We start from the raw sequence: 26,037 nt of genomic DNA on the forward strand, positions 1-26,037 counted from the left end.
TATATTTATTATTTATATATAAATACAGAGCCTATATTAACATGTATATACATTTATATATTTATATTCTTAGAACTTATATTACACATAAATATATTTAATATATTAAAAAATACACACACATTTATTATATAAATAAAAAGCATTATTTTGGATGCGATTGATAGCTCGAGGCACTAATAATAAAAAATGTAAAATAATAGATGCATTACCATAAAAGGCGTGATTATAATAAACATCACTGACTTTGTGCATCAAACTTCTTTTGTCTGGTTTTCTAGCTGTGACGCGACACGCACGTGATCCTTACTTTAGCACCGTTTTTTGGCATCCGTACCTGATGGGATGCGTCCGGACCCTTGGCAGGTAGCACAGGTGATGCTGTCTCGGCCCGTGAACTCCACGTAGGGAAACTGAGCGATGTCCTCCTGTCTGTCCAGGCCGTCCAGAGAGTCATCCCCACCCATCAGAGAGCCCTTGTGAGCGGGCCTGCTGTGACGGGACAGCATCCGGCGGCCGTGCCGGCACACAGAGGCACCCATGAGCAGCTCAGCCCGACTCCAGCCTCAAACCTGGACACAAGCAGGACCCGTGCTTTACACCACCGGCGTTTTCTGCACGCTTCATCTTCACCCCAAAGGCACCGATGCCACTGCTTCCTGTCACAGCTATGCAAAGGTTTGACTTCAAAAACAGCATCATTAAACTACTTCTTGTTGAGGGTTTAAATCAACCTCAGAAGGATCTCGAAGTAAAAAGAGAAGGTCTGACAGTGAGGTTAACTTAACTTAACTTCTCAACACTGTATACAAATAAACCAAGAGTAAACTAGTGAAGTAAACCAACCAGCCCTCTCTCTCTCTCTCTCTCTCTCTCTCTCTCTCTCTCTCTCTCTCTCTCTCTCTCTCTCTATATATATATAACCAACAACTCCAGCTCGTCTGGTTCAGAACAGTCCATTGTATTTTTAGCTGACTGTAGCAACTTTATTCATTTGTACACGTTGTCAAACCACCGGCACGCGCGAGGACGCCGAGCTGGCGTTCGTTGTGTTTATCGTCGGAGGTCAAGCTCGTGAGACCGAGAAGCGTCGCTTACCTTCGAGCCGCTGAGACGCCGCGCGTTGGAGTGCTCCGGGTCCGCGGGGCGTCGGTGTTTGTGTTCACGTCTCTCTCGGTCTCCGCTCTGGGGCCGGGGTTCCTCTCTACCGCCATCCGCCGCTCCGGAGCGCGACAGGGAACACTTTTTGCGACACTTTTTGAACAAATAGTAAAGGGAGGTAGCGTCGCTAAAAGTAGCGAATCTGTTTTATAGTGAGGGTTGTTTACGAGTTCTGCCCAAAAAATAAAATCAAGTGCACTTCCATAATGTCCTTAAAGTGCTCTATTTTCATGCACTAATTTTGTACTTAATACACTAAAATGATTCTTTAGTACCTCTTAAGATACACTTCAGATCGCCCAAGTGTACTATTCTGAGACGCTTTTTAACACGCTATCTTTGTTTTTAAAATGTATTTAGTATTTAGTTACCACTTGTAGCACACTTGAAACCATCTTATACAAAACTGCACTCAACTGTGGCCCAACTTTGAGTTAAAACTTGTTTTAAAAACAAAGATAGTGTGTTAAAAGTGCAGTTTAGCTCATATTCATGGTGTCTCAGAATAGCACAGTTGAGTACACTTAGATGATCTTAAGTTTATCTTAAGAAGCGCTAAAGAATCGTTTCTAGTACTTTTACATTACTACATTACATTAATCTAGTAATCGTTTACATTAAGTACAAAATTAGTGCATGAAAATAGAGCACTTTAAGGACATTATTGAAGTAAACAAAAGAGATTAACTGAACAGTGTATGGCTCTACCTGACTTGATCATTTTTTGTAGACACTTTTAATAAGACATCTGGATAATTGAAAGAAACAAAACAACTTAATAAAATATAACACTTACGTAATTTTAACGGTGTTTAGTGCTTTGCTAATTGCATTTAATACGTCTTTTCAATGACCATATGTGGGTTTTAAAAGCTGTTTTGTTAGGCTTCATCGGCGTGTGGCGTTAATTGACACAAAAGGTTCAGCTTTTCACGATATTTTATTGACAAAGTCGTGCGGTTTCAGTCATGTTTGTATATCTGTGGCGGTTAAAGCAAGCGGGTTCCAAACATGAAAAATTATTTTTATCTTATCAGCCAGTGCAACCCATTTTTGAATCGTCTGGAGCCGTTTCCCCGTAAAATGACTCGTTCGTTCAACTGAATCGGTTGTGCAGTTCAAAACCGCGCGTTTAGAATTCAGTCTAGATATGAACCTACATCAATCTTCACCGACAGTGAGATGCTGTAGCCATAATTCACAATCATACAACATGAACAGAATATATATGTATATGAAGAATAAACTATTTCAATGTGTACTCCGCAGTCAGATGATGAAACTGCTTCTCCAGTGTCCAGTACAAACGTTATTCAGGTGAGGTAACAACATGAACAAAATACACTATATATATTTTATCTACTATATATTTTAGTCGATTTTATTTCTGGAAAAATATGCATTTTATACAAAACGTAGTAGCTTCCTCTTAATCTATTGTTAAGAAGCTAATGCTCAATTAGCTAGATGTTTTTGTCATTTCCACTTTAAATGCAGTGTACAGTATTACTCTGTAGTCCACGCCAGATTGATTTTAATGCTTTGCAATGGAATAACAGGAAAGTGTAAATATCACATTAACATGCTGTAAACCAATGCTACATGTCAGCAGGATAAAAGTCACGTGACTGAGTTAGAAACAACTTCTTTATACCAAAAATCTGTAAATCAGTTTTTTTTTTATGTTCTTAGGAATATGTTGAAGTGTCTGCGGGAGATGTTGCTGGTATTTTAGGAGTCAGTCTCGTTTCGTTGAACATTTATCTGACTTTATGTGTTTTGTCTTTTATATCTTTAAAAGTTCCTGCGCAAGGGAGTCTTGTCATCTTCAGAAAAGAATCTCACTGGAAAACAAATGAGACGAATCAAAAGACTGCATATCACCAACACGTCATCTTTCCAATGGTGACGGATTTTATGAAAAGACGAGCAAAACCATGACGAAACATGACTAAATTCTACTGTTAAGGTACAATTAAACCTTTGCGAACAGCATAAACAGGAAGCCTGCATATATACAGATGGTGTGTGTGTTGTGTGGCTACGTACCCTGTCCTGATCGAGATGAAGTTTTATCAAGATCAGACTCGTTTTCATAAATGCCCTGGTCTCCACCAGCGTTCTGCAAGATAAATATCCGTGTTCACAGAGAACAAGTGATAAATTCAATACCGTATACTCAATATTACCAATTTATGTGCGCCCAAAATGCTTTCTTAAACCCCGCATTGAAGGAAGAGAATGAAAAGACCTCATATTCTTAATTCGGTCACTACGAAAAAGTGTCTTCAAGATGTACAACAGAAAGAGATCGTGCAGGCTCAGAAAAAATTATTTGGACGGTTGACTGAATTATTCTTTTTAGTAGTACATTGTTCCAATACAGTGTTTGTGTGGTTATGCGTGCTTTATTATGTGTTTTGTGGCATTACTGTAGGCTCATATTCGGACACATAACCCACTTCTCCATTGGCTTGCAGTCTCCTCTTCAGCTCGGCATTCTCCCGCTCCAGAACCTTATTCTGAACAGAGGGAGATATGAGAGGATTTAGGCAAAGAGATGCTTCGATAGTGCGCCGCTTCATCTTGTCAGGTCGTGTTAAGAGCAGATGTGCTGAGCTTCAGGTGTTTCTGTCATGGGTTTATTTGATGACGGCTCACCTTGTGTCTCAGGGCCTCCACCACCAGGTCACGGTCGCCTTGTAGACTTTCATCCTGCTTATAAGCCCGAAAGGTGTCACCGATGATAGACACCAGCAGATGGGACTGGCACAAAGAAAAACTACTCAGAAGAATTTAAGGTAAGAGTTTACATTGCAACAGTGTTTTGAAAGACGGTGCTGTTGTGTATATTGTATGATTTTTATGCCCGTCTCTAATTACTGTAAGCTTTTCTTCTCTGTTTGGTCCCATTGCATGGGTTTTTATTTTTAGCATATTTTTATTGTTCCTCTACCATTTGATTGTCTCATGCATTTTACTTAATACTCAACAAAACATGCATATAACATATTGATTGATTGATTGATTGTTATTGTATTGGTCAACATCGGTTGTTTTTAAATGCGTAACATAAAAATACTGTAAGGCTGATAACAAAACAAAGATTACATGCATGTGAATTATCTTTGAATATTATTGATATGTTGTTTCTGTTTTATTTCATTGAAAATTGCAATTTATTCTCGTGATCAAAGCTTAATTTTCTGCATCATTGCTACAGTCTTCATGTCACACAGTCCTTCAGAAATCATATGCTGATTTGCTTTTTTGATTATTATCAGTGCTGATAACGGTTGAAAACGGATGTTTTTGTGGAGAATTTGGTGAATTCAAAGGTTTTAATGCTAAATGTTACATTTATTTCTTTATATACAATTTTACTGACCCCAATCCTTTGATACAGACGTGGACAAAATTGTTGGTACCCTTTGGTCAATGAAAGAAAAAGTCACAATGGTCACAGAAATATTGTGAATGAAATGTTATCTGACAAAAGTAATAATAAATAAAAATTCTATAAATGTTAACCAATGAAAGTCAGACATTGTTTTTCAACCATGCTTCAACAGAATTATTTAAAAAAATAAACTCACGAAACAGGCATGGACAAAAATGATGGTACCCCTAGAAAACACTGAAAATAATGTGACCAAAGGGACATGTTAATTCAAGGTGTGTCCACTAATTAGCATCACAGGTGTCTACAACCTTGTAATCAGCCATTGGGCCTATATATATGGCTCCAGGTAATCACTGTGTTGTTTGGTGATATGGTGTGTACCACACTCGACATGGACCAGAGGAAGCAAAGGAAAGAGTTGTCTCAAGAGATCAGAAAGAAAATTATAGACAAGCATGTTAAAGGTAAAGACTATAAGACCATCTCCAAGCAACTAGATGTTCCTGTGACTACAGTTGCACATATTATTCAGAAGTTTAAGACCCATGGGACTGTAGCCAACCTCCCTGGACGTGGCCGCAGGAGGAAAATTGATGACAAATCTAAGAGACGGATAATCCGAATGGTAACAAAAGCCGTTGTTTGAGCCAAAGTGGACTACATGGGAGACGACCAAGGAGGACACCATTGTTGAAAACGAATCATAAAAAAGCAAGACTGGAATATGCCAAACTACATGTTGACAAGCCACAAAGCTTCTGGGAGAATGTCCTGTGGACAGATGAGACAAAAATCGAAGTTTTTGCCAAGGCACATCAGCTGTATGTTCACAGACGAAAAAATGAAGCATATCAAGAAAAGAACACTGTCCCTACTGTGAAACATGGAGGAGGCTCTGTTATGTTCTGGGGCTGCTTTGCTGCGTCTGGCACAGGGTGTCTTGAATCTGTGCAGGGTACAATGAAATCTCAAGACTATCAAGGAATTCTAGAGAGAAATGTACTAGCCAGTGTCAGAAAGCTTGGTCTCAGTCGCAGGTCATGGGTCTTGCAACAGGACAATGACCCAAAACACACCGCTAAAAACACCCAAGAATGGCTAAGAGGAAAAAAAATTGGACTATTGTAAAGTGGCCTTCTATGAGCCCTGACCTCAATCCTATTGAGCATCTTTGGAAGGAGCTGAAACATGCAGTCTGGAAAAGGCACCCTTCAAACCGGACACAACTGGAGCAGTTTGCTCATGAGGAGTGGGCCAAAATACCTGCTGAGAGGTGCAGAAGTCTCATTGACAGTTACAGGAAGCGTTTGATTGCAGTGATTGCCTCAAAAGGTTGCGCAACAAAATATTAAGTTAGGGGTACCATCATTTTTGTCCAGGTCTGTTTCATGAGTTCATTTTTTTTTAATAATTCTGTTGAAGCATGGTTGAAAAACAATGTCTGACTTTCATTGGTTAACATTTATAGAATTTTATTTATTATTACTTTTGTCAGATTAAAGTTATTTCTGTGACCATTGTGACTTTTTCTTTCATTGACCAAAGGGTACCAACAATTTTGTCCACGTCTGTAATAGTGTAGGGACACAAAATAAGAGAAAATAATGGCTCGTATTAGGTAGGTGTGGCCTGCTTTCTCAACGGCATGGTCAAAGCATGGTCTCCGCTTGCAAGTTTTTTGTAAGAAATTTAAAATCTTTACCTCTTTACTAGTTATTGCTTGAAATAAACATGAATGAACATCAGAGGGTATCTGTTTCAACCGCAGAAAGACGTCTATATAACACATTTCACTGACGTTAACCTACTCTTCTGTCTGATTTGTTTGTCGGGCAGAGTGATTCAATGTTACGATTGGTCAGATCGGCTGTCAATCAATCTCCTGGCAAAGGGTCGGTTGATTCCTCATCTCCATTACTTAGCTGTTACCAGTACCCAGTTTTACAGAGGGAAAAGTAACATCAAGACCCTACAGAAATGGAGGAACTGACTGTCTTGGGCTTGACCGTGAGTAAAGCCAAAGTTTTCGAAACAACTCAGGTGGTTCCCTTAGACTCCCAGGCAGAGGAGGCAGCAGAACAATAAAAAGCCTATGAATACTATAGGAGCTTCGCAATTTTGAATCTAAACAGAAAATAATAAAGTAACCCGTAAATAGTGAAATAATCACATCAAATGTGATGCGTCTAGGAGTTTCCAGAACTCACAAACTTCTTGCTCTGGAAGATGTAGCAGTGGTACATGTCCGCCGCTGGGTGTCTGGCCACAAAGCCGAGTATTTTGGGCTGAGTCGGATGTACCGCGCAGAAAGACACCGAGGGCAGAGCGCAGGAGTACAGCATGAACTGAGGAAACGAGAAAGAGACAGTGAATGACGGTTATTCTCCATCGTACACGTGTGTATCACTGCCTGAGCTCGAGTACAGCACCTCAGTCCTCAGTCGCACCTTTGTTTTATGCTCTAGAATATCAATAGCACTTCTGGTCAGAAACAGATGTACTTTAGTTTTCTTCATTTTCTCATCCATGTACGGATCCTAAAAGGGAAGGAAAATGATAACGGGACACAAGACAAAGGACCATGTTATATAACATATCTATCTCTATGCTGCTATGCTGTGACATTTATGGTTTTATCACCTGTAGGGCTTGTACCGCATCTGTCAGAATCTGCATCCCACCTGGATGGACCACCTGGATACGCCCCAAAAACTACACACAATCCACAAACCCCTTATTTTGAGAACATATCGAGTTTAGAGCATTATGGCGTAAATGACACAACATTGTTGGCAATTAGACCATTTGGAAACCGTTTCCATACTCACTTTAACTGAGAAGTATATTTCGCTATCGTCTATGTCACTCATTTTCACCACTGTCCTCTCTAGTGCCTGTTTAGAAAAGTACACCGAGTATTAAAGAAGGCAAGGTGACGTATTTCAAGTAGTTTAATGAAGCAATGGCACACGCAAAATATATGGGCTTTTTTGGCACGTTTAAAAATGTCTCAATACCGCATGAAAGATTTCAAAGCAAGCTACGTAACGTATACGTAACACAAACTTTTTTAAGAACTAACTTAACATTTATCAGTATATAACACAAATCTGAAAACACAGAAATCCAAAACTGGATCACACACAAGAAACTTTATTCACTTACGTTTGAATGAGAACTTCGTGTGGCTGAGGTTGTCTTCCGCGGTCTTTCCGGGTTAAAGTGGTACGATGTTAATGGTTAACTGTAAAACGTTTTTTCTTTATGGCACGTCAGGCCTGATAACAAGCCGGCTAATACCATCTGCTAAATTACCATTGTCATATCTGTGTTTGAACATGTTATGTAGTCTGACGGGAAAGTTAAACAAACACCTTTCATAGGTTCAGTTTAATATTTCAAATATTTACTTGAACTATAACCAGTTTATATATGCAAGCGAGGAACTGATCATCTAGAAATGCCACACAGATCAACGACAAGAACAAGTTGGCTGTAACCAGTAGATGGTGCTGTTGTAGATAAAATAACGCCATAATGTGTTGACAACAGACGAAAAAAAATCGTACAAAATTTACAAGTTATAGCTATTCAAGTGATGTAGGTTTGGCAGACCAAGTGAGTTTAAATAATCCTGAGCATCTAACAAAGCAATGAAACCGAATTATTCAAGAACCTCATAATCCGCTCATACACAACACAGCGTGTATTCTGAACATCCAGTAACGTCTGAGAAACATACCATCTACTTATTTTGAGATTTATTTAAGTTCATAAAAAAATGCAGAGAGAGGCCGTGTGTTTGTGTGTGTTTTGGTCGGAGGTGGGGGGGTTGGAATTATGTCAGGTAAGACTGATTTGAGTCAAAACTATTTAAATGATGCGATAAGGAAGTGTGAACAAGTATTTCTTGTTTTACATTTCTTGTTTTTCTGTTCAGTGGAGTTCTGTTATGGTATACAGTGTATTTAGTACAACGTAATCTCTGCCCCTGAAGAATGCTGTTTGTTAGCATGTGTGTGACTGTGCATGCATAGTTTGCATTCTTTCACTGTCCCTTTTACTTTCATTACATTTAATTCAAGTGAAACTACAAGCAAAACTCTGCACTGATAAAGTTCATGCTCTCTTTCTTTATTTGATTATTTCTCAGAGACAGAAAGATCTGACCTCTGGATATAAAATACATTACGTACACTTACATAAAAGTCTCATCTTATTTATGGCAAAAGAAACTAAGACTTCAAAGTATTTAAACAAAATCTGTTCAGTTTCTTCTCTTTTTACGTGCATGCCAGTTAGTGTTACAAACAAATCATTCACTGTTTAATTTCTAATTGTGGTTGCAACACATATGAATTATTATTATCATACCAGCATTTTTACTGTACATCAAGAACTGCCAACTCGTTTTCTGTAGTAAATAAAATGTCCATGACATTCCTGAACTGTGCCAGGGCGTTTCTTTCCAAGTGCAGATAGATGCATAATAATGCATAAAGAATGGAGCAAGAGACTGAAGCGAGAGTGAAAATGAAAGCATGCTGATTCAGTCAAACTCCACTCAGAAGAGTTATCCATGATTCCTCAGAAGAAGAATGAATGGCGAACGCAGGATATACTGTGTCCTTGAACATGGCACTGAATGTATGAAGGTGCTGCCTTCTCCCTCCCTGACCTGAGCTGTGGAATGCAATAGTTCCTCCTTCGTAATCCAGGGTCACTTCCACCTTCTTTGGCGGCATGACCAGCCCTTCACCTACAACCACATTAGCCGAGTCAAAGCACGCTGTCAGCTTCTTGCTTTTCCACTGCAGCCTCCAGGAACTGGTGTTATGCCCCAGCCTGCTGTGGTCACCTTTATGTGGGATGCTTTTGTAGCACAGTCCCAGAGACCACGTGCACCCAGGACCGACCTCCACTGCCCACATGTGAACTCCCGTGGAGAAACCCTGGGAGCACATGACCTGAGTGGCCGTGGAGAAGCGCTCGCTCTGATCTCCAGCGGTGCTGCTCTTAACTCCGGCACACTGCTTGACTGTTTTGAGATCGCTGGACAGCAGAAGGCTAGGATGAGCCGTGGCTGCGTTGAAGGTCAGGTCTAGAGGGTTCATCATGCCGTGGAGGTACTCCAACAGAAGACTCATCTCGGCATGGAAGGCGTCTGTACGTAGGCTCGAGCGCAGTTGCTTGGCATTGGAAGACTCTTGGGAAGGTAGAGCAGGAATGGTGACGTTAGCGGCCTGGCGGACCCTTGCTTCGACGTTGAGGTAGTTCTGGATGAAGAGAAACTCTGAGGATTGAGAGAGAACCTCACCGGTGCACTTTTGGGCCTCCTGCAGCTGGTGTAGACAACCCTCCAAGTCACATAGATTGGCCTGCCAGCCTTTGTCCCGCGAATGGAGCTCGTCGTTCATCATAGTACTCATGCGACTCTTAAAACATCACATATAAACAGCGTTAATATGCTTCACCACAACATGACTGTATGTCGTCAGCAGTGGTGTAGATCTGTTGGTCTCAACGTAAGTAGTGGTGACATTTCTTTGGCATCACTACTGATACCTACCCAGGCTCATTGGAAATATGTGCCTCTATCTACATTTCTGCAAAACTCAAAAACCTATATGTAAAAATTTTTCCAGTAGAAAAACTGCTCTCTGACAGCTTATATTCCCATCGACTCACAGTAGGATTATGGGGCCAGAGTTTCTATTAAGACAGACTAATGTTGCACAATTCATTGTGAAATATTGTAACCCACACATGTTGTGATATTTGAAAATGTACGCTTTAGCGTCACATATACATTTTCATATGTGTGAGTATTGTAGTAGGTTTGCTCGGTAGCTCATGCAATACTGTGAATTCGCATTTGGTAGGTGAAGCACTCTGGTATGATGTGTATAAGGAAGGTAAAATATCATTTTTGCGAATCCGTTTTTATGACTTCTGCATTCGTTACCACTATTGGTCAAGTTTAGGATCAGGTTTGGTGCTTGGTGTTAAGTCATTTTCCAACATTATTTTTAATTAAACTGCCCCTATTATGGGAATTGTATTGAGAAATGCGCACAGACCTACGCCACCAGACTATTAGCCTAATCTTCACGGTACTGGGGACAGTTGCAACACTTTTTGTATTTTGTTTAGTTTCTCAGAGACAGTTATTTTGTGGAAAGCCAAAATTTTTATACATTAAGCCCATCTGTCAGATACCTACCCACATTGCTGTAACATGTATACTTATGATAATATATGTACAATTTAAGCTTGACAAATGTCAAATATTGCACAGGGACAGTGTCAACATTCATTAAAATGTATAATAAAAACATATAACATCATATTGCAATTTCTTTAATTTTATTTGTGGATATATAAAAGGTAAATTGGCTAAATATGTTAAATTGGCTGTATAAACACAAAGACTAATACAAAAACAAGAAACAACCATGTTTTGCTTAATTAGATCTAACAACAAAATGTTTTTAATGAAAATGTAGACTGAAAACACCTGAACAATGGGAAATGGTCAAATATGGCTGATTTCTTTCAGATTGGTGCAGGGGCTAACTGAGCATGTGCAGTATGACTGTCATCACTCTAGCTCATTCATGATTGAAGAAATAAGTCATGTTGCAACCGTCTCCAGTCTCCCCTACTTTAAGGTATAAAGTTCCTGGGACAAACTGCTCTAGGTTAATTTGGACGGAAAAGCGGCTAAACATTTCCAATTAGCCTAGGTTGACTAAAACCAAAAGAGACTGCTTTCACATCATGCACATTTTGCCTGAACACATCAATCTGAACTAAAAGCATCATTCTACTTCATTCTTACCTTGTATGTACTTATAAGGGTACTCATGTTGTCTAGCAGTATGTTTGCTCTGGCCACCAGTTTATCTTCGGCCTTGTCTGTAGGACCTTCACTGGCACTTTTCACCAGAGCTTCTGTAATCTGTAGCTTGTCAGACACAGACCTCCCCAGTTCCTCAAGAACTCTCTTCATTTCCTCTTTGGCCACCTCAAAGGTCTGCACCTCATGGTGCTGGTGAGTGCCCTCCATCAAGCACTCGGAGCAGAGGAACAGGCGCTCCTGCGCACACAGATACTCCGTCACCTTCAGGTGCACCGGGCACCTCTTCCCATCCCGTTCCGCGGGCAGCTCCACTAAGACGTGCAGCGAGCGGTACTGATCCTCATGTTTTTTGAGATGTCCGGGGCACAGTGACATCTCACAGCGTGTGCAGAACTTCACCGCAGCGACAGGGTTGTCCAGACACTGGTCACATGGCATCGTAGGGCCTCCTCTCAGTCCGCCACCTGTCGTGGCCACCAGGAACCCGTCGACGATGCTGCTAAGCTTGAAGTTCTTGGGAAGCGTCTCCGTGCTGCCGTACTCTTCCCTGCATTCAGGGCATCGTTTTGGCGACTTGGGATCTTCTGCACTGGCAGCATTTTGTATACAACCCAAGCAATAATTGTGTCCACAAGGAAGGGTCACGGGATCACGGTACAGCTGCAAACAGATGGCACAGCTCAACTCCAAAGCTAGACGCTCCTCAGGTTTGCTTTGAGACATGTCTATACGTACTGAGCGTAAGCACTACTGCGTGTCGCTTTTGAGAAGCAGTTACTGGTGTAACCTGTTCTGAGCTTATCCTGCAACATTCCAGGTAAAGGCGACATTGCCGAGAAATGGGTGAGAATGCTTTATATTAATGACATGATGTTTAGGGACAAAACAAGAATCTTTCATGGAAAATTGGATAAATGTTCTGCGGCTAACTCAGATGGCCATTGAAAGAAAAAGGAAACCAGAGGAAATTAATAATAATGAAAGCAACTTTCACAAAGAACATGTGCTATGGTTCTCCTTGTTTATAGTGAACACTTATCCCTCTGTGTGGGGGCTTTCTTTGTGCCACATCTGAAAACCTTGCGAGTGCTTCATCCTGTCGAGCTAACCAGAAAAGTTTGGTTTTCTTAAGGAAAGGATGTGACTGTCTGAAAATAACGTGGTCTGACACAGTCAGAGGGGATCGTAATCCAATGCTTCTGAATCGCGTTGAAACATTCAGAAACACATTTGAAGAAATTACATTCAGAGGAAGATAATACTTTTATTTCAAACGTAAAAGGTAAATACTTGTGTGTCAATCAGATTGTCTCATAAAAATGAATAAATAAATTAGCTCAGAACTTTATCCCACAGTCAGTCCTGTCAGAACAAAGCACAGAAACAACTCAAGTGTGCAAGTGTCTGCTGTAAGTGCATAACAAGTCTAGAGCAAAGCTCTCTCTCTTTATCAAACTCTGAAGGGTGAGTCAGTCAACTGAAGCTCCCTCAGGAAAAGCATCCCATCTGTAGGATATATCAAAATCCACCGGAAGTCTTTTTTGTAAGCGGCTGTCGTTTGATTTGTGGGAGACGTGCAGGTGTTGTGATCAAAGAGAAAAACCCTCTCACTGCTGTATTCTTGTCTCGTTCAAAAGAATGTAAAGTTGCTGCGGGGGAATCTTTAAGCAAAGCCCTTTCGATAGAATTATCGTAGCAGTATAACAATGCAAATCGATCCATGTGCATCAGGTTTAATGATAGCCATCATGCTAATTCTCACTTGACATGCACTCTCGGTTTAAAACGATAATGAAATTAAAATGTGTTTCAGTGTAATTTTCCTTTTTCATTGTGAACTCACATTCATATCAGTCGAAACTTTTATTGCTGTATGTGGAATACAAGTTAATGACGAGTTATGTTTTAGATTTAGTTTTTCCCAGAATGTGTATTTGTTTTGATTTGATACTCATTCATTTTATCAAGGTTTTTGTACTTTTATTTAGCCTGTTTCATATTTGCAATCATCATGTAGAAATTGGTGTATAGTCCTAGTACACTTTCTTCTCAGGATTGGGAGTTAAGGAACAGCTGGGAGTGAAGGCACCAGGCAGAACACACTCTCAGTGTCATGCATGTCTGCCATCTTGTGGTCTAACACATTTCTGATGCATTACAACACACACTGAAAGAATAAGTGTTTCTGTAAGGATATTTAATCTGCAATTTTTTTGTTATAGTGCATGACATAAAGGCTGAAATCAATTCTGTATGTGGGGCCAAAAAGTCTGAGAACACTAGTGCCTTTTTGAATTTTTAGTCCATAATAATAATAATACGGTTCTTACAACATTATATGATCAAAAAGTAAAGTTGTGTTTGGAATTTCAGAATACTTTAGTATTTGGTTTGCGTCCCCTTTGCTGTAATCGCGCTGTATTTAAGTCAACGTGAGCAAAACCTGACAATCATGATTTGATAATGATCCAGTCAGCATTGTTTTGCTTCAGTGGAAGCGAGAACATCTGCTCGCCTGTGCAAAGAAATTCACATTTCTGAATATTTCTTCCTGTTTGGTTTATTTTCAGGTTTAAAATAAAACACAACTGCGTTTTTCAAGGTGGACTTCATTTTTGTGTCCAAAGGTATCCACAAAGTAAAAATTGTGAGTATATTGTGGACCAAATGAGGAAAACTACACACTAAACTACAGACCCTGTTTAGGACAGGCACTGAGTTAGGGTTAGTCAATAATAAATACCTTTGGCTTAATTTTAAGTCATTGGGAGGTCTTTAAAGCAAATGTTTTGTGGGAATAAGCCACAGTTATAATAAGGATTTGTAAGGAATTGTAATTCTCATTTAGACCCAGTTGTAAGAGAGGTTCGCTATTCAAAGAGGCTTTTCCTTTCCTCTGTGCTTGTTAAAGCATCCGTGGGTTGTGCAGGTAATAAGGGACCCTAACCCAGCAATAACGGCCACTTTGAAGTGGAAACGCTATTAAATCAACTTCTGGCTCCCCTCCTCCCACAGGAACAAACATGAGCCCGGCGGACCATGCCTTTCCCCACAACCTACCACACAGTTCTGCCTCTTAAATTTAATTAGGCTGTAATAAAAAAAATTGAAACAAAGGTGCACTAGGCAGCAATACATCCAGGGAAACAATGCTGCGTTCATTCTTTGTAGTTTAGCCTGTTTGATGGTGTCTTATATGTCAGACTCGATCATTAGAGGTTTGTAAAGTGAATTCAAAGGTACAGTTCGCCCAAAGTCGTCATTTACTCACCCTCATGTCCTTCCAAACCCAAAATCACCTACTTTTGCACAACACAAAAGATGTCTTGTGGGAAAGGAATATAGGTTTAGTACAACATGAGGGTGAATACATGGTTTTATTTTAATTTATCTGATGGGGGATTCCTCATGAAATTTTCAGGGTCAGTTGACATGATTAATTACACTCATTGTAATGTTTGTGTATGAGTTAAATATAATTAATCACTCTAAATTAACATAAATTTGACAGCCCTGTTTTGGGGATATCAGATTTGATAGTTTGTTGGTAGTTATCAAATTAGTCCTAGTTCCACTGCGTACGTTTGATTTGCAAAATGACATATTGTTATAATATCATCCTAGTAAGCCCAAGACAACAATAATTTTAAAGTGAATTTTTTTTTCATCTTTATGTTGTGTTGTGTTCATGACACAGTTGTGCTCATCAGCCTCATTGCTGGAAGACTGAAGCGATGCGTTAGTGATGTGAATTAAGAGCAGTAAAGATGAGAACGGGCATATGGTGTGACGGGGTTATTGGAAGAATCCTCCGGCCTGCCGGTTATTTTTGTTCAATAGCATTTACATAAGACATGAATGAAAAGAACCCATCTTGAATCGGGCAGAAACCAGATGCCCATGCTGACATTAAAAGGTCCTTTGGAGACGCAGCTTCAAAACGAATTTAAGGAAATTCCGCGTGTGCGGAACAAAAGCCCAGAGCTATTTATGCAATATCCATCAGAATTTACAGTTCTGTTTAGATCTTTAAAACTTTGCCTGTGCCGTGGGACTTTGCTTTATTTTGATGTTAGGTCAGCTAATGAAGATCAAGTTTACGATGCCTTTGGCATTTCAACTAATATTTAAGCTGTTTTTAGAACATATGAGATCAGAATCAGGGTTAGTGTTAGAATATTTCATTTCATAAAAGACTTTAGAATGTTCCATCAGCTGCTGATTTGATATCAGACACTTATGCAAAGTTGTTTATGAATAAGAAAAAATTGTTTAAATTCGGAGCTTGACAAAATAAAATGGTCTGTGAAGTTTCTTCGAGCTTAACACAGACAAAATAACAGCAACAGGTTTGGAATGGCATGAAGATGAGTAAATATTGATGGGATTTTCATTTTTAAGACATCTTTTTTTGTCTTGCTGTAGAGGTCAGGCCTAGATTTCTCATGACCTGGAACTGGATCAGTCTCACCTTTTGCATGACCTCTTGCAGAAACACCTCCATGCTAAGCGACTGCCCACAGGAAGTGAGTCCTTTCGGAAGGAAATGGCTCCCAGATGTGTGGAGGTGACCCAGAGCTCTGGAGAGAGAGGTGAGCGAAGGTCAGTCTTGAGGGAAGACGAAAAGAAGGACAACAGAATGTCACAACCTCCATTTTGGGATTGCGTAAGAAAAACCCCTTTGTAACTTGAACTGAAAACATAATGCTCCGGTTCATCTTCGTACACTCTGTTATGAAAACAAAAATCAGATGCATTTTACTGCTTTTATGATTGCACTGGTTCACAATGTTCTTTTAAATTAAATCTTTAATGTAACTAAACATGATGTTTCTGTAGCGCTTTAGGAACCAAGTATTGCTATTAACTAGTATTTGCATAAAGCACATGCTAATGCCTTATTCGAAACATATTTCAAATCCCTGAATCCACCCCATATCTAAGCTTAACACCTTCCTTACTAACCTTTAATAAGCTTTAAATTTGAATTTTTCTGAGGCAAAAATCCTAGTTAAGTTAAGTGAGAACTGGTTCTGGGATAAAACTCCATCCACGTTTACATTTGCATTTTCGTTGTGGTTCAGAAACAATCGAATTGGGGATCTACCTAAACATATCTATAGGTACAACAACGAGCATGATGATACATGGTCGTCAAGGATACGCAGAGACAATTTGGGCGGCCTTGCCATCATTTTCAAAAGCCTACATTTTTGGCCTGTTTTAACTGAAAAGCAACCCAGTTTTCAAACTGAAAGGGTTTCTACAGCATTTCGAAAACTTCGAAAATGCCGGAGTAGCGTAAACGATAGTATAGTTCGATAAAAAACGTACTAGTGTAAACACAGCCTTACACACTCAGCTAGTGCTGCTCTTCAGAAACGCTCCACCTGTTTAAGATCTGCTATGAGGTGATTCATGTATGCTATGGGAGTCATTTCAGAAGTGTTTTATGTGCAGCAGGAGTATTTCTTACATGCTCACAATATATAGATCTACTCTTCCAAGACCAAACCCTTTATAATATGACCATGCAACATAATATTACCATGCCATATCTTATCTCAGTTTTGATTTTTACGCAACTCGCATTTAGAAGACCAATGTTCAAAACACGAGGCTCTACGGTGATATTTTTGAAGCCATTGCAAGTGTTTGGCACTTTCATCTGATCCCATTATGTTCTAATACCAGCGTTAATTTATAGGCGCTTAACAAGGACGTTTGTTATGTCTGCATTGTCATTGTAGTAGCAACAAACTCACAAACACAGATTGCAAAGGTCTTTCATCTATGACACGGCTTTTTCCACACGCTAGCAGCAGTGAGGTCATCGCAGCCGTATCAAACAAGCCTCGCAGATGTCCACCTTCAGATATGGAAAGACTCATCCCAGTTCGTGTATCGACCACATCTTTCTCTCATATCGCGTTTGATGGTCTTTTCAAAGCCCAGAATGTTTCGCCGCGTTAACCGGACGCGTTGTTTAGGCACAAACCTTTTCGTCCTCGAACGTTCAGCGATGAGGTGGCAACAGGGTGAATCAGAGGCACGAGGAGATCGAGATGAGGAGAAAGAAGAGCACTGGAGGAGGAGAACGAGAGGTCTGGAGTGTTAGTGAAACATTATGTCACGGCCTTGACGAGGAAATGAAATGCGCAGCATCAATCAGGCGGTGGGCCAAGATCAAAGCCAGCCCCACACTCTCCCATATGGTTCTGTTTGACCAGTGCTTTGCTTTTTCCCTCTTTGCTTTTTTTCTCGGCCTCTCAGTCGCTTTTTTCTTCTTTTCTGAGAGCGGGCCTTTTGTTTTTTTCCCCGTCAGAAATTCCTCCACGTTACTGAGGCAACAACGTGGTAGCACGCAAGGTGAGAGGTCTAAGAAAACCAAACCTGCCTCAGAGTCTCTGGTTCACACTCGTCTCGCCAACATTTCTTTTTCCTGCGCTCACTAATGTTTCTCTTTCTTAGTCCTGTTTGTGGCGTCATATACTGTTTTATCGTATCGTCATCGGTTGATGCAGTAAATGTATGTGTGTGCTGGTTATTCAGGGTTTGGCATGCATATGTGCATGTGTAAGATTGTGCATGTGCAAAAATGCATGAAGGCACATGGTTTGTATGTGGGTCAGTGAGAGTGTCCACGTTAAAAACAAGGAAACATCTTAAAAATCTAGTTTAAAACAGGCATTGAATATTAAAAAGGTACTCTTTTTGTGTTTGTTTTGTTTGTTTTAATACTGCTTTGGTAAACTTTTACGCCATAAAAAAAGTCATGTGGTGTAACTACAAAGCAAAATAACATTAATGAACATATTTTCACCTTTAATATATGCACACGCATCTTAATTATTACTTGTAATTTTTTTTTTTTAAATATCAGTAATTTTATATACATATATATATTGGGGGAGTTGCACTGCATGACAATTTAGTAGCTGATTTGACTGTTTGTCATAAAAAGGTAAAATATTATTTATTTTTAAGAACTTATTAACACTGACAGGTCATGTCTGCAATATTATTTCCTGTTTTGCTTTTATTCTATTCTGCATTTTCATCACACCACACGGGGCGGATACCTTTTTTCTTTGTTTGTCTTAAATATGCCACATCTTCTTTAAAAATGTATTAAATTTAGATAAAGTTTTTTTTCTTTCTGTATAATATTTGGACGGTTGTATCACACTGATGTTTTGTTTTTTTTTTCATCCACCTCAATCCTCTCTCCAAAAGTACCAAAAAATTCAGTGTTGCACCATGCATTTTACAACAGAAGAAAGGTTGCGTTGTGTCAGTGTATAACATTACGCATATTTTGGCCCATTTATAAAAACAAGTATAAAATAACGGTCACGCTTTATTTTTAAGGTCCAGTTCACGCTATCAGCAAACCATTAGCTACATCCTGTTTTGCTGCTTGTTAATAATTAGGAAGTTTTGGTATTGGGTAGGATTAGGGATGTAGAATATGGTCAATCAGGCAAAATATGTGCTTCATCGGTACTAATACACAGCCAATATGTTACTAATATACTAGTGAGAATTGGTCTCTATATTCAAGCGTTGCCAAAATAACAGCAATAACATTGATACGGTTTTAGATACTGTGCCCGTATTGTGCCGCCTACAGATGTTACCGTTCCTCTATCTGCCCTGGTCTTCATATTCAGGACAGAGATTTGTGGACCCCAGTACCACTTCCACCAGGGGATCCTGTGTTACTATCACTGACCCAATTCTAATCCAGTGCTGTCCAAAACTCTCGCAGCGCACCATTGTTTATATCAGCCGTCGTATAGTTTCTCCATAACTCCGGTACCCCTAAGCTGTTTATTTCCTGTCAGAGAGTTTTCGGTGACGTTGTGGTGTATAAATGTCTTGATCAGACGCAGGTGCGCGGTGTGGGAGGGACATGTGATCGGATTTGCTCCGGAGGCTGATTTTGACAGGGACCACCATGGTGCAAATCTAAACAAGCTAAAATGCCAGCGAAAGCGCCTCCAACTCTTTGTGACAAAATAGAGCAGTGTGGAATGGGTCACTGTACAATATATATATAAAAATATCTATAAATGTGAACACAAATAAATGATATTAGAACCATAGCTTGGCAGTTAGAGCATATGCTTTAATACATAGGTAGTGCTCATATTTCGTTTTCCTATTTTCCCACGATATTTTGTCCTCTACTGTGGTAATACTAAAATTCGACAAAATTGCCCTCAAATATTGTTTTTCCTCAAAAACTGTGGTGCATGAGCTCAGATCTGTAAGGCCTACAATCAGTCAGTTACAAAAAGAGACACAAAACTTGTGCTATTTGCAAGAAAACAAGATGACAAAAAAAGCACTTCAGGATTTGGTGATAAGAGAGTCATAAGCAATTTTTAAAAGCTTGCCAATTTAAAAAAAAAAAAATTAGGTAAAGGAGTTTCAGCACAGCACAAGAGATAAATATTTGCATAGTATCTATTAGATGTTACTGCTAAGAGCGCTCTAACAATGCACATGTTGTGTTTCCCACTTATCTGGCACTTATTTTAGCTCGTGGGGCCTCTGTTAATGTGCTGATAATGTTGAATCAGGTGTGTTAGATGCAGGACCAGTGCTGAGAAACACTGATCTAACACACACAGCTCAGCCAAAGCCTGGCTTCTGATCACTCTTGAAACTGCATGATGTTCTGTCCTGTTCTTTATTACCAAAAAATAAAAATAGCAAGACAATACAAATGGGATACAGTTACATGACTAGGTCACTTAGTCATTGATCAGAAATGTCTTGGTCTTCCACAGAACGTCCTCTTTTGAAATGATTGCTGCACCCCACGGCTACATAACAGATCTGTCAGTTTTCTTAATCTGCTAGAGAGACTGAAAAATGAGGCCCATTGTTTGCATTTTAACTGTTGATTAGAGCGCCAATTCTGTTCAGAAATGAATTCATTGTGTTGTTGAATTTCATAGCCTGTGCTTTGGTTCTGAAACCAATTTTAAGTTTAGCAGGGTGCTCGTTATGCGATTCTAAAATGAAATTAACAATCACAATGACAGGACACAATCAAGGTTTGGTTTCATTTAAATTGACACATTGCATTTAGTCATAGGTCAAAATAAAGTTAAAAGATTGATGTGATGTTTTAATTCGTGTCCAGATTCTCCAGACCATTTTACTTCAGACTCAAACACTAGCTAATAGTGTGCTGATATGAAGCTTTAATGAAACAAAACGTTCTACGTTCATTTTCTTTGTATGTGTTTATGCATAGGTCATTTGAAATTACATGTGCATGTGAGATGGCAACTTTTCCCATTAACCTACACGCAAATTCACACAAAGCTGAACATATAGGTACATATGAATTTAACACTGATTCACAAAATCAGACTCGCAGTCCCACTTTTAAATGCAAGAACAGGTCTGAGAAATGTTCTCAGACACGCGACATACATAGACACTCATCGATGTTTAGTTTGCGCTCAGTTCGTTTGAAGAAAAGTTCAGTTTACCCTTTCTATAAAGCCAACTGAGAGACGGCATGCAAAACAGCAAGCCTGCTTCTCGGCTGCTTCCTATTGTCTGTCTTGGGCTGTGCCGGGAAAAAAAGAGGAGGTGGAGGGTGTCGGAGTGGTGGAGGGGGTGTGTATGGGCCGAAGGCTTGTTTCAGGAGAAATCTGGAACCAATATGCTTCAGACAATTTCAAGAAAACTCTACAGCAGAGTCTTTGCCCGCTACCTTAGATCGCGGCCCCTCCCTCTGGCTCTGTTCTCCAATCGCGACGTGCATCGCCTTCCTGTTTCTTTTGAGCTGCTCCACCCCTCAACCAATCCGTCTCTTAACCAATCGCCGATCAAAGTAGGAAGGGCTTCGGAAGACTTAGGCACTGGCCTTTATAAAAGACCTGACAACCACATAGTGATTTTGAGGTTTCAAGAGCTGACCTAGAGTTACCAGATGTACAGAGGAGACGGCCATTTTTACGAACCCAGATGAATGGCCGCATATTCTGGCAGCTTCTTGAGCTCAGAAAAAGCACCTTCTCGCTTTTTGCAGTGATTTGTTTTCAAATTGTCCACAACCGGGCCAAAAGGGAAGAAGCGAAGTAGGGTAGACGCACGGGATTGACAAGGACGGCCGAGCGTCATGAGAGAGGAACAGTCTTGTGGCGACTTTCCCGAGGGTGGGGTCCTACCCAGTGAAGAGGAGCAGGAACGTCGACCTAACAAGTGCCCCGTCGTCGTCGCACCACCAGCGGGTGCTCGAAAGCGGCTGACAGGTCCCAAGAAAGAGCCTAGTGGACCCCTAACACAGGACGACAAGACACCACTGGAGGGCCCGTCTACGCTCGCTCCCTCCTGCCCCAAGAGGCCCAAGAGGAGCTCTCCCTCTTCCTCATCGACCTCCGCGACCTCCCTAGTGCCCAGCGTGAGCACGGTGTCACCTGTGCCCGGGCAACCCTTCGAAGACCTCCACACGCAACGAGTGATCGCTAACGTCCGGGAGCGGCAGCGCACGCAGTCCCTAAACGACGCTTTCGCCTCGCTGCGGAAGATCATCCCCACGTTGCCTTCGGACAAACTGAGCAAGATTCAGATCCTCAAACTGGCTTCGAGATACATCGATTTTCTCTACCAGGTCCTCCAGAGCGATGAAATGGATGCCAAGCTGGCCAGTTGTAACTACCTGGCCCACGAAAGGCTGAGCTACGCCTTCTCCGTGTGGAGGATGGAGGGCGCTTGGTCCATGTCTGCCACTCACTAGACGTCCACCCGTTCCTGACGACCCTACAGCCCCGTACGACCCTCCAGATCCAACCAGCCTCTGAACCTCTGAACTGCATTCTGCCCCCAGAGAAAGTGACTCTGATTATTAAACCTACCGCTGTCTGTCTACTAGCTACGGTTTCAAATTCACCAGCAACAGCTATTTGACTCCTGCTGCCATGACTTGACCCTGCCTGAAGCTGACCTCTGACCTTCCAACAACACCGATCTTTTCACTTTTTCTCAGAGCAACCCTCGACAGGTATGTCAGTGAGATGTTATAAATGAAATACGGTAGCTGATATGAGCGCACGGTCTACAAGTTCAACAAATATGAAAAAATGACTTGCTTGTTGATTATGGACTTGTTGGGTTTATTACATAGGCTATATTTACCTTTACTTCCTTTATAGTGCATATGGAATCATGAATAATCAAACATGCGCCAGAAACAGCTGTTGAATTAATTCTTCAGATAAAGAAGAGTGCATTATTTCAGTAAATGTATCAGAAATCATACAGACTGATCCTGTTCTGTATGCTGTTTTTAATAGCACCGATCAGTGTCCCCCGTTACAGCAAACGTCAAGTTAAAATATTATTTTTAATATTATAATAATCTGTAGGGGTAATAACAGTTGTTTTTTTCCCAGGGGTTTGTTGTAACTGCCTCCTAGCAATTACTGTGGCTTGGGCAGCACTGGATAACAACTTGTTTTTGTGGCTGGACCTTTAACCAGCTGGAGTAGCTCTCACTCGCTGAACTGATGCTATTGGTCACAGTTAACCTGTTTCACACAGCAAAGTCAATAGATAGAAAATAATTTAAAAAGCGCACACATATGAATACACGCTGCAAAATAATTGCGGAAGTAATGTGCACATTTTTATTTTGACTACGATAGACTCAAAATCTGGTTAAAGATTAGGTTAAAGGCGTTAGAAGCAAACAGTTTGTGTATTTATTTATTTATTATACAATAAAAAGGTAAAAAAAGAGACAGCAGACAAGACAGATTACTTTTACGATAGCTGTCTGAGGGAGGGTATTTTTACAATGTGCTGGATATTGTCCATTTAATAATTATTTGCAGAAGTAATCCGATCTAAATGTTGTACTCCGTTATGGACTAAATTTAACAATTTCAGATTTGTCCAAACAGGAATAAGTATTCAGCTATAGGAATTTGTAACTTCAACATATGTCAGTCGGTTTAAATAATAAAAAAAAACCCTAGGTTAATGATATGAAAATCAAATGCATTTAAAAACTAAACAAAACACGCTGTGCTTCTCAAGAATTTGTAAGATGATGGCTATTTTCAGAATGCAACGTAAATGCGAAACTCATCAGTTAACATTCTTATTCCCACTTACAAATTCGTTCATGTCATGTGATCGATGTTCATTGCAAACACTCACTTGTCAAGTTTACCCAAATACGATGATCCTTGTGATGTTCCGTTGCTGAGGTTATCATACGCAGGCCTACCAGTGCCGCCTCTTCTTTATATTCTTTGTATTCATTTCCTTAAACACAACATTTATATATTACATACTGCATCTTTTCGACAGCAACGACAAAACATACATTTTCATAAAGTTATTGTATGCAGAATTATGTGTTTGTCAGGCATATATATTCTATATTTATTAACTGTATATATGTTGTACATAGGTAATAACTATGTAACTAATATGTATTTAAAACAAATATGTACTTATTTGACATTTTTCACCGTGATCTCAGTCTGAGAACTGAGAATCTTTAACAGCAACACATGAGGCCATGTGTTGCTGTTAAAGATAACAGGGAACAAAGAAAAATCATTAAAGGAAAAGAAAAGTGAGTGAACAGGAAGCAGGGAAAGGTGGAGAGGACTCTCCTTTAGCCCAGGGGTGTAAATCGCCCTCCCTCTGCCCTTCACGGGATCTCGTATCCAGTGTCGTGCAATCAGAGGCGACCGGGCCTAGACATGCAGGAACCTAATGATTGGAAACAGTTGTAGGGTGTTACAGAGGTGTGTGTGTGTGTAAGAGATGCACGCCATACAACACACAAAAATACACACACTAATTCAGTTTGATGATAGCATATGTGTAGAGGACGGTTTTAGCGAATGTGTGAGTTATCGATGGTATTGATTTCTGAGGACTAAGATGGTTGGTATGTAGTTTTAGGATGGTCAACAAAGATAGTCTACAAGAGTTAGTTGAGCACAGGTCCGGACTAAATCTGTACACACTTTTGACATCTCTGCGCTGAGTTTGGGAGAAAATGTGCCGTTAAAGCCTCTAGCTGTCATTTCAGTCAAACCACACCGAAGAACAGGCAGGGGGTGTGCAGAACGTAGCCTGGCACCTGTAGACATAACAGGTCTGTTTTTCTGTCAAGCGGCTTCTTGCATTGTGCATTTAAATGAAGCAATATTAGCAATACTTTGTACACATTGAAAAAAAAACAAACAACTGAAATAAGCCTGTCGCAAAGCTCGATGAATCGGTCAAGATCACAAACAACAGAAAATATCTTAAAAGGCCGTTGAAGTTCACCTTTGGCGTTTATCGTAGTCGATTAAATTAGCATCTTCAGGTATCGTTTATTTTAGTCATCCAGTCTTAATTGGCTGATTTGGGAAAAAATGTGTGCCGTTAATGGAAACGGCTCTTTGTCAGGATTTATTTTGGGCTGTGGTTTCCTTGAACTAGTCATATTCACCACACACTGCATTACTTTAGCAACGTCCCGCGTTTATTCGATGTGAGTCAACGTGTTTGCCGGCGCTCATGGGAATGATTCTTTCGCTTCAGGCTGAGATGACACGCAGATTCCAGAGAATTGATTGAGCAATTTAAATAAAGCCGTTTATGAAGTAATCCGGATCCGTTCCTCTCCTCAGTGTCTCATCCAATACGGTTGTCTTTACACCTTTACACCTGTCCAGTTTCAAATAGCATGCGTTTACTACATCGAGAAATATTCTTTAAATTATTTTTTTGACCGCGAAAGCTGCACGTGAACAACACATGCATTTGCAAATGATCATATACTGTCCATGCAAATGTGTTACCAAGTCATTTTGATTCTAAAGCACATTTCTGACATGTTCTTCCCACTCTGTCTGTCTCAACAGCATCTCACTATCCCAGAGGACATCATGCTTCAACTACAAGCCAACAATCTTTCCCTTCTTCCAATGGAGCGATACAACAAAAAAGTCCCCTCCGCCATCTAAAGGAACTAAGTTTGTTCTGGAAATGACTCTGATTGATTGGCAGAGTGCTGATTTGAGATCAGCGTTCACTGACTTTGATTATGTACGGACACGCGGAGGCAGACACCGACTGTCATGAGGACTCTACACTTATAGCTATCCTATACCAGCTAGCCTGACGGAAAAAAAAAATGCTACGTAGACTCACTATATTCCCTGATATACAGATCCGATCATTTCAGAGTCGTTGCGATTGTCATTTATGCTGTATATTAGCCAACATTATTGCTCCTGTGACAGTGTAACAATTGTGTCATGGTATATACCACAATCGTCTAAATGTAAAGGTTGTTATGTTTTTAAAAAAAAAAAATAAAGCCGTAAGATTAATTCTGCAATATGACTTGGTGATAACTAAATGCATTAAATCGCTGGTTCACCCAAAGATTCTGTGATTAATTACTCACCCTCACGTCGCTCCAAAGCTGTAAGACCTTCATTCATCTGAACACAAAATAAGATACTTTTGATGAAATCGGAGAGCTGACTCTTCATAGACAGCAATCAAGGCCTAAAAAAAGGTTCATCATTGGCTTATTTTTAATTTTATGAAGCTACAAGAACACTTG

General features: G+C 40.2%; 4 protein-coding genes across 7 annotated transcripts in view; 1 reads left to right on the plus strand and 3 right to left on the minus strand.

The window, feature by feature from the left end:
* The window catches only part of tmem106c (transmembrane protein 106C), a 6,423-nt gene extending 5,173 nt beyond the window's left edge, over positions 1-1,250 (minus strand). The window contains exons 1-2 of the mRNA XM_043224932.1: positions 1,099-1,250; positions 338-572 (exon numbers count right to left, since the gene is read on the minus strand). Coding sequence (XP_043080867.1) covers positions 338-542 — 205 coding nt within the window. The 5' untranslated portion in view covers positions 543-572; positions 1,099-1,250. The remainder of the gene's footprint in view (positions 1-337; positions 573-1,098) is intronic.
* Positions 1,251-2,512: 1,262 nt separating this feature from the next.
* On the minus strand, positions 2,513-8,564 carry LOC122328875 (PTB domain-containing engulfment adapter protein 1-like). 2 transcript variants are annotated; one of them, XM_043224935.1, is made up of 9 exons: positions 7,730-8,564; positions 7,393-7,458; positions 7,205-7,276; positions 7,012-7,101; positions 6,772-6,909; positions 3,823-3,927; positions 3,624-3,683; positions 3,211-3,283; positions 2,513-3,005 (listed from the first exon to the last, which is right to left on the minus strand). In XM_043224935.1, the coding sequence occupies exons 2-9, from the start codon at positions 7,432-7,434 to the stop codon at positions 2,956-2,958; spliced, it is 630 nt and encodes a 209-aa protein (XP_043080870.1). In that variant the 5' UTR covers positions 7,435-7,458; positions 7,730-8,564; the 3' UTR covers positions 2,513-2,955. The 2 variants fall into 2 exon arrangements, with proteins under 2 accessions (XP_043080870.1, XP_043080869.1); XM_043224934.1 differs by having other exon boundaries at positions 6,994-7,101.
* A 118-nt stretch (positions 8,565-8,682) lies between these two features.
* On the minus strand, positions 8,683-16,043 carry LOC122328862 (E3 ubiquitin-protein ligase TRIM7-like). Of its 3 annotated transcripts, none has more exons than XM_043224916.1 (3): positions 15,898-16,043; positions 11,406-12,086; positions 8,683-9,999 (listed from the first exon to the last, which is right to left on the minus strand). In XM_043224916.1, exons 1-3 carry the CDS (start codon positions 15,928-15,930, stop codon positions 9,118-9,120), a joined length of 1,596 nt encoding a protein of 531 aa, XP_043080851.1. In that variant the 5' UTR covers positions 15,931-16,043; the 3' UTR covers positions 8,683-9,117. The 3 variants fall into 3 exon arrangements, with proteins under 3 accessions (XP_043080851.1, XP_043080852.1, XP_043080850.1); XM_043224917.1 differs by lacking the exon at positions 15,898-16,043 and having other exon boundaries at positions 8,683-9,770; positions 9,882-9,999; positions 11,406-12,484; XM_043224915.1 differs by lacking the exon at positions 15,898-16,043 and having other exon boundaries at positions 11,406-12,478.
* Positions 16,044-21,351: 5,308 nt separating this feature from the next.
* Positions 21,352-25,799, plus strand: twist3. Its single transcript, XM_043224941.1, has 2 exons — positions 21,352-22,455; positions 25,328-25,799. Exon 1 carries the CDS (start codon positions 21,574-21,576, stop codon positions 22,189-22,191), a length of 618 nt encoding a protein of 205 aa, XP_043080876.1. The 5' UTR covers positions 21,352-21,573; the 3' UTR covers positions 22,192-22,455; positions 25,328-25,799.
* Positions 25,800-26,037: the final 238 nt, after the last annotated feature.

This window comes from Puntigrus tetrazona, chromosome 23 (assembly GCF_018831695.1).
Source record: "Puntigrus tetrazona isolate hp1 chromosome 23, ASM1883169v1, whole genome shotgun sequence".
NCBI lineage: Eukaryota > Metazoa > Chordata > Actinopteri > Cypriniformes > Cyprinidae > Puntigrus > Puntigrus tetrazona.

Excerpts from the sequence above, each read along its gene's own strand:
- LOC122328875 (XM_043224934.1), bottom strand. The coding sequence starts at position 7,434 with ATGAGTGACATAGACGATAGCGAAATATACTTCTCAGTTAAA. Across the intron at positions 6,910-6,993 it reads AGGTGCGACTGAGGACTGAG|TTCATGCTGTACTCCTGCGC; the intron begins GTGCTGTACTCG and ends TCGTTTCCTCAG. Across the intron at positions 3,684-3,822 it reads TGGAGGCCCTGAGACACAAG|AATAAGGTTCTGGAGCGGGA; the intron begins GTGAGCCGTCAT and ends CCCTCTGTTCAG.
- LOC122328862 (XM_043224915.1), bottom strand. The coding sequence starts at position 12,149 with ATGTCTCAAAGCAAACCTGAGGAGCGTCTAGCTTTGGAGTTGAGCTGT. Across the intron at positions 10,000-11,405 it reads CCCTTATAAGTACATACAAG|AGTCGCATGAGTACTATGAT; the intron begins GTAAGAATGAAG and ends TGATGTTTTAAG.
- twist3 (XM_043224941.1), top strand. The coding sequence starts at position 21,574 with ATGAGAGAGGAACAGTCTTGTGGCGACTTTCCCGAGGGTGGGGTCCTA.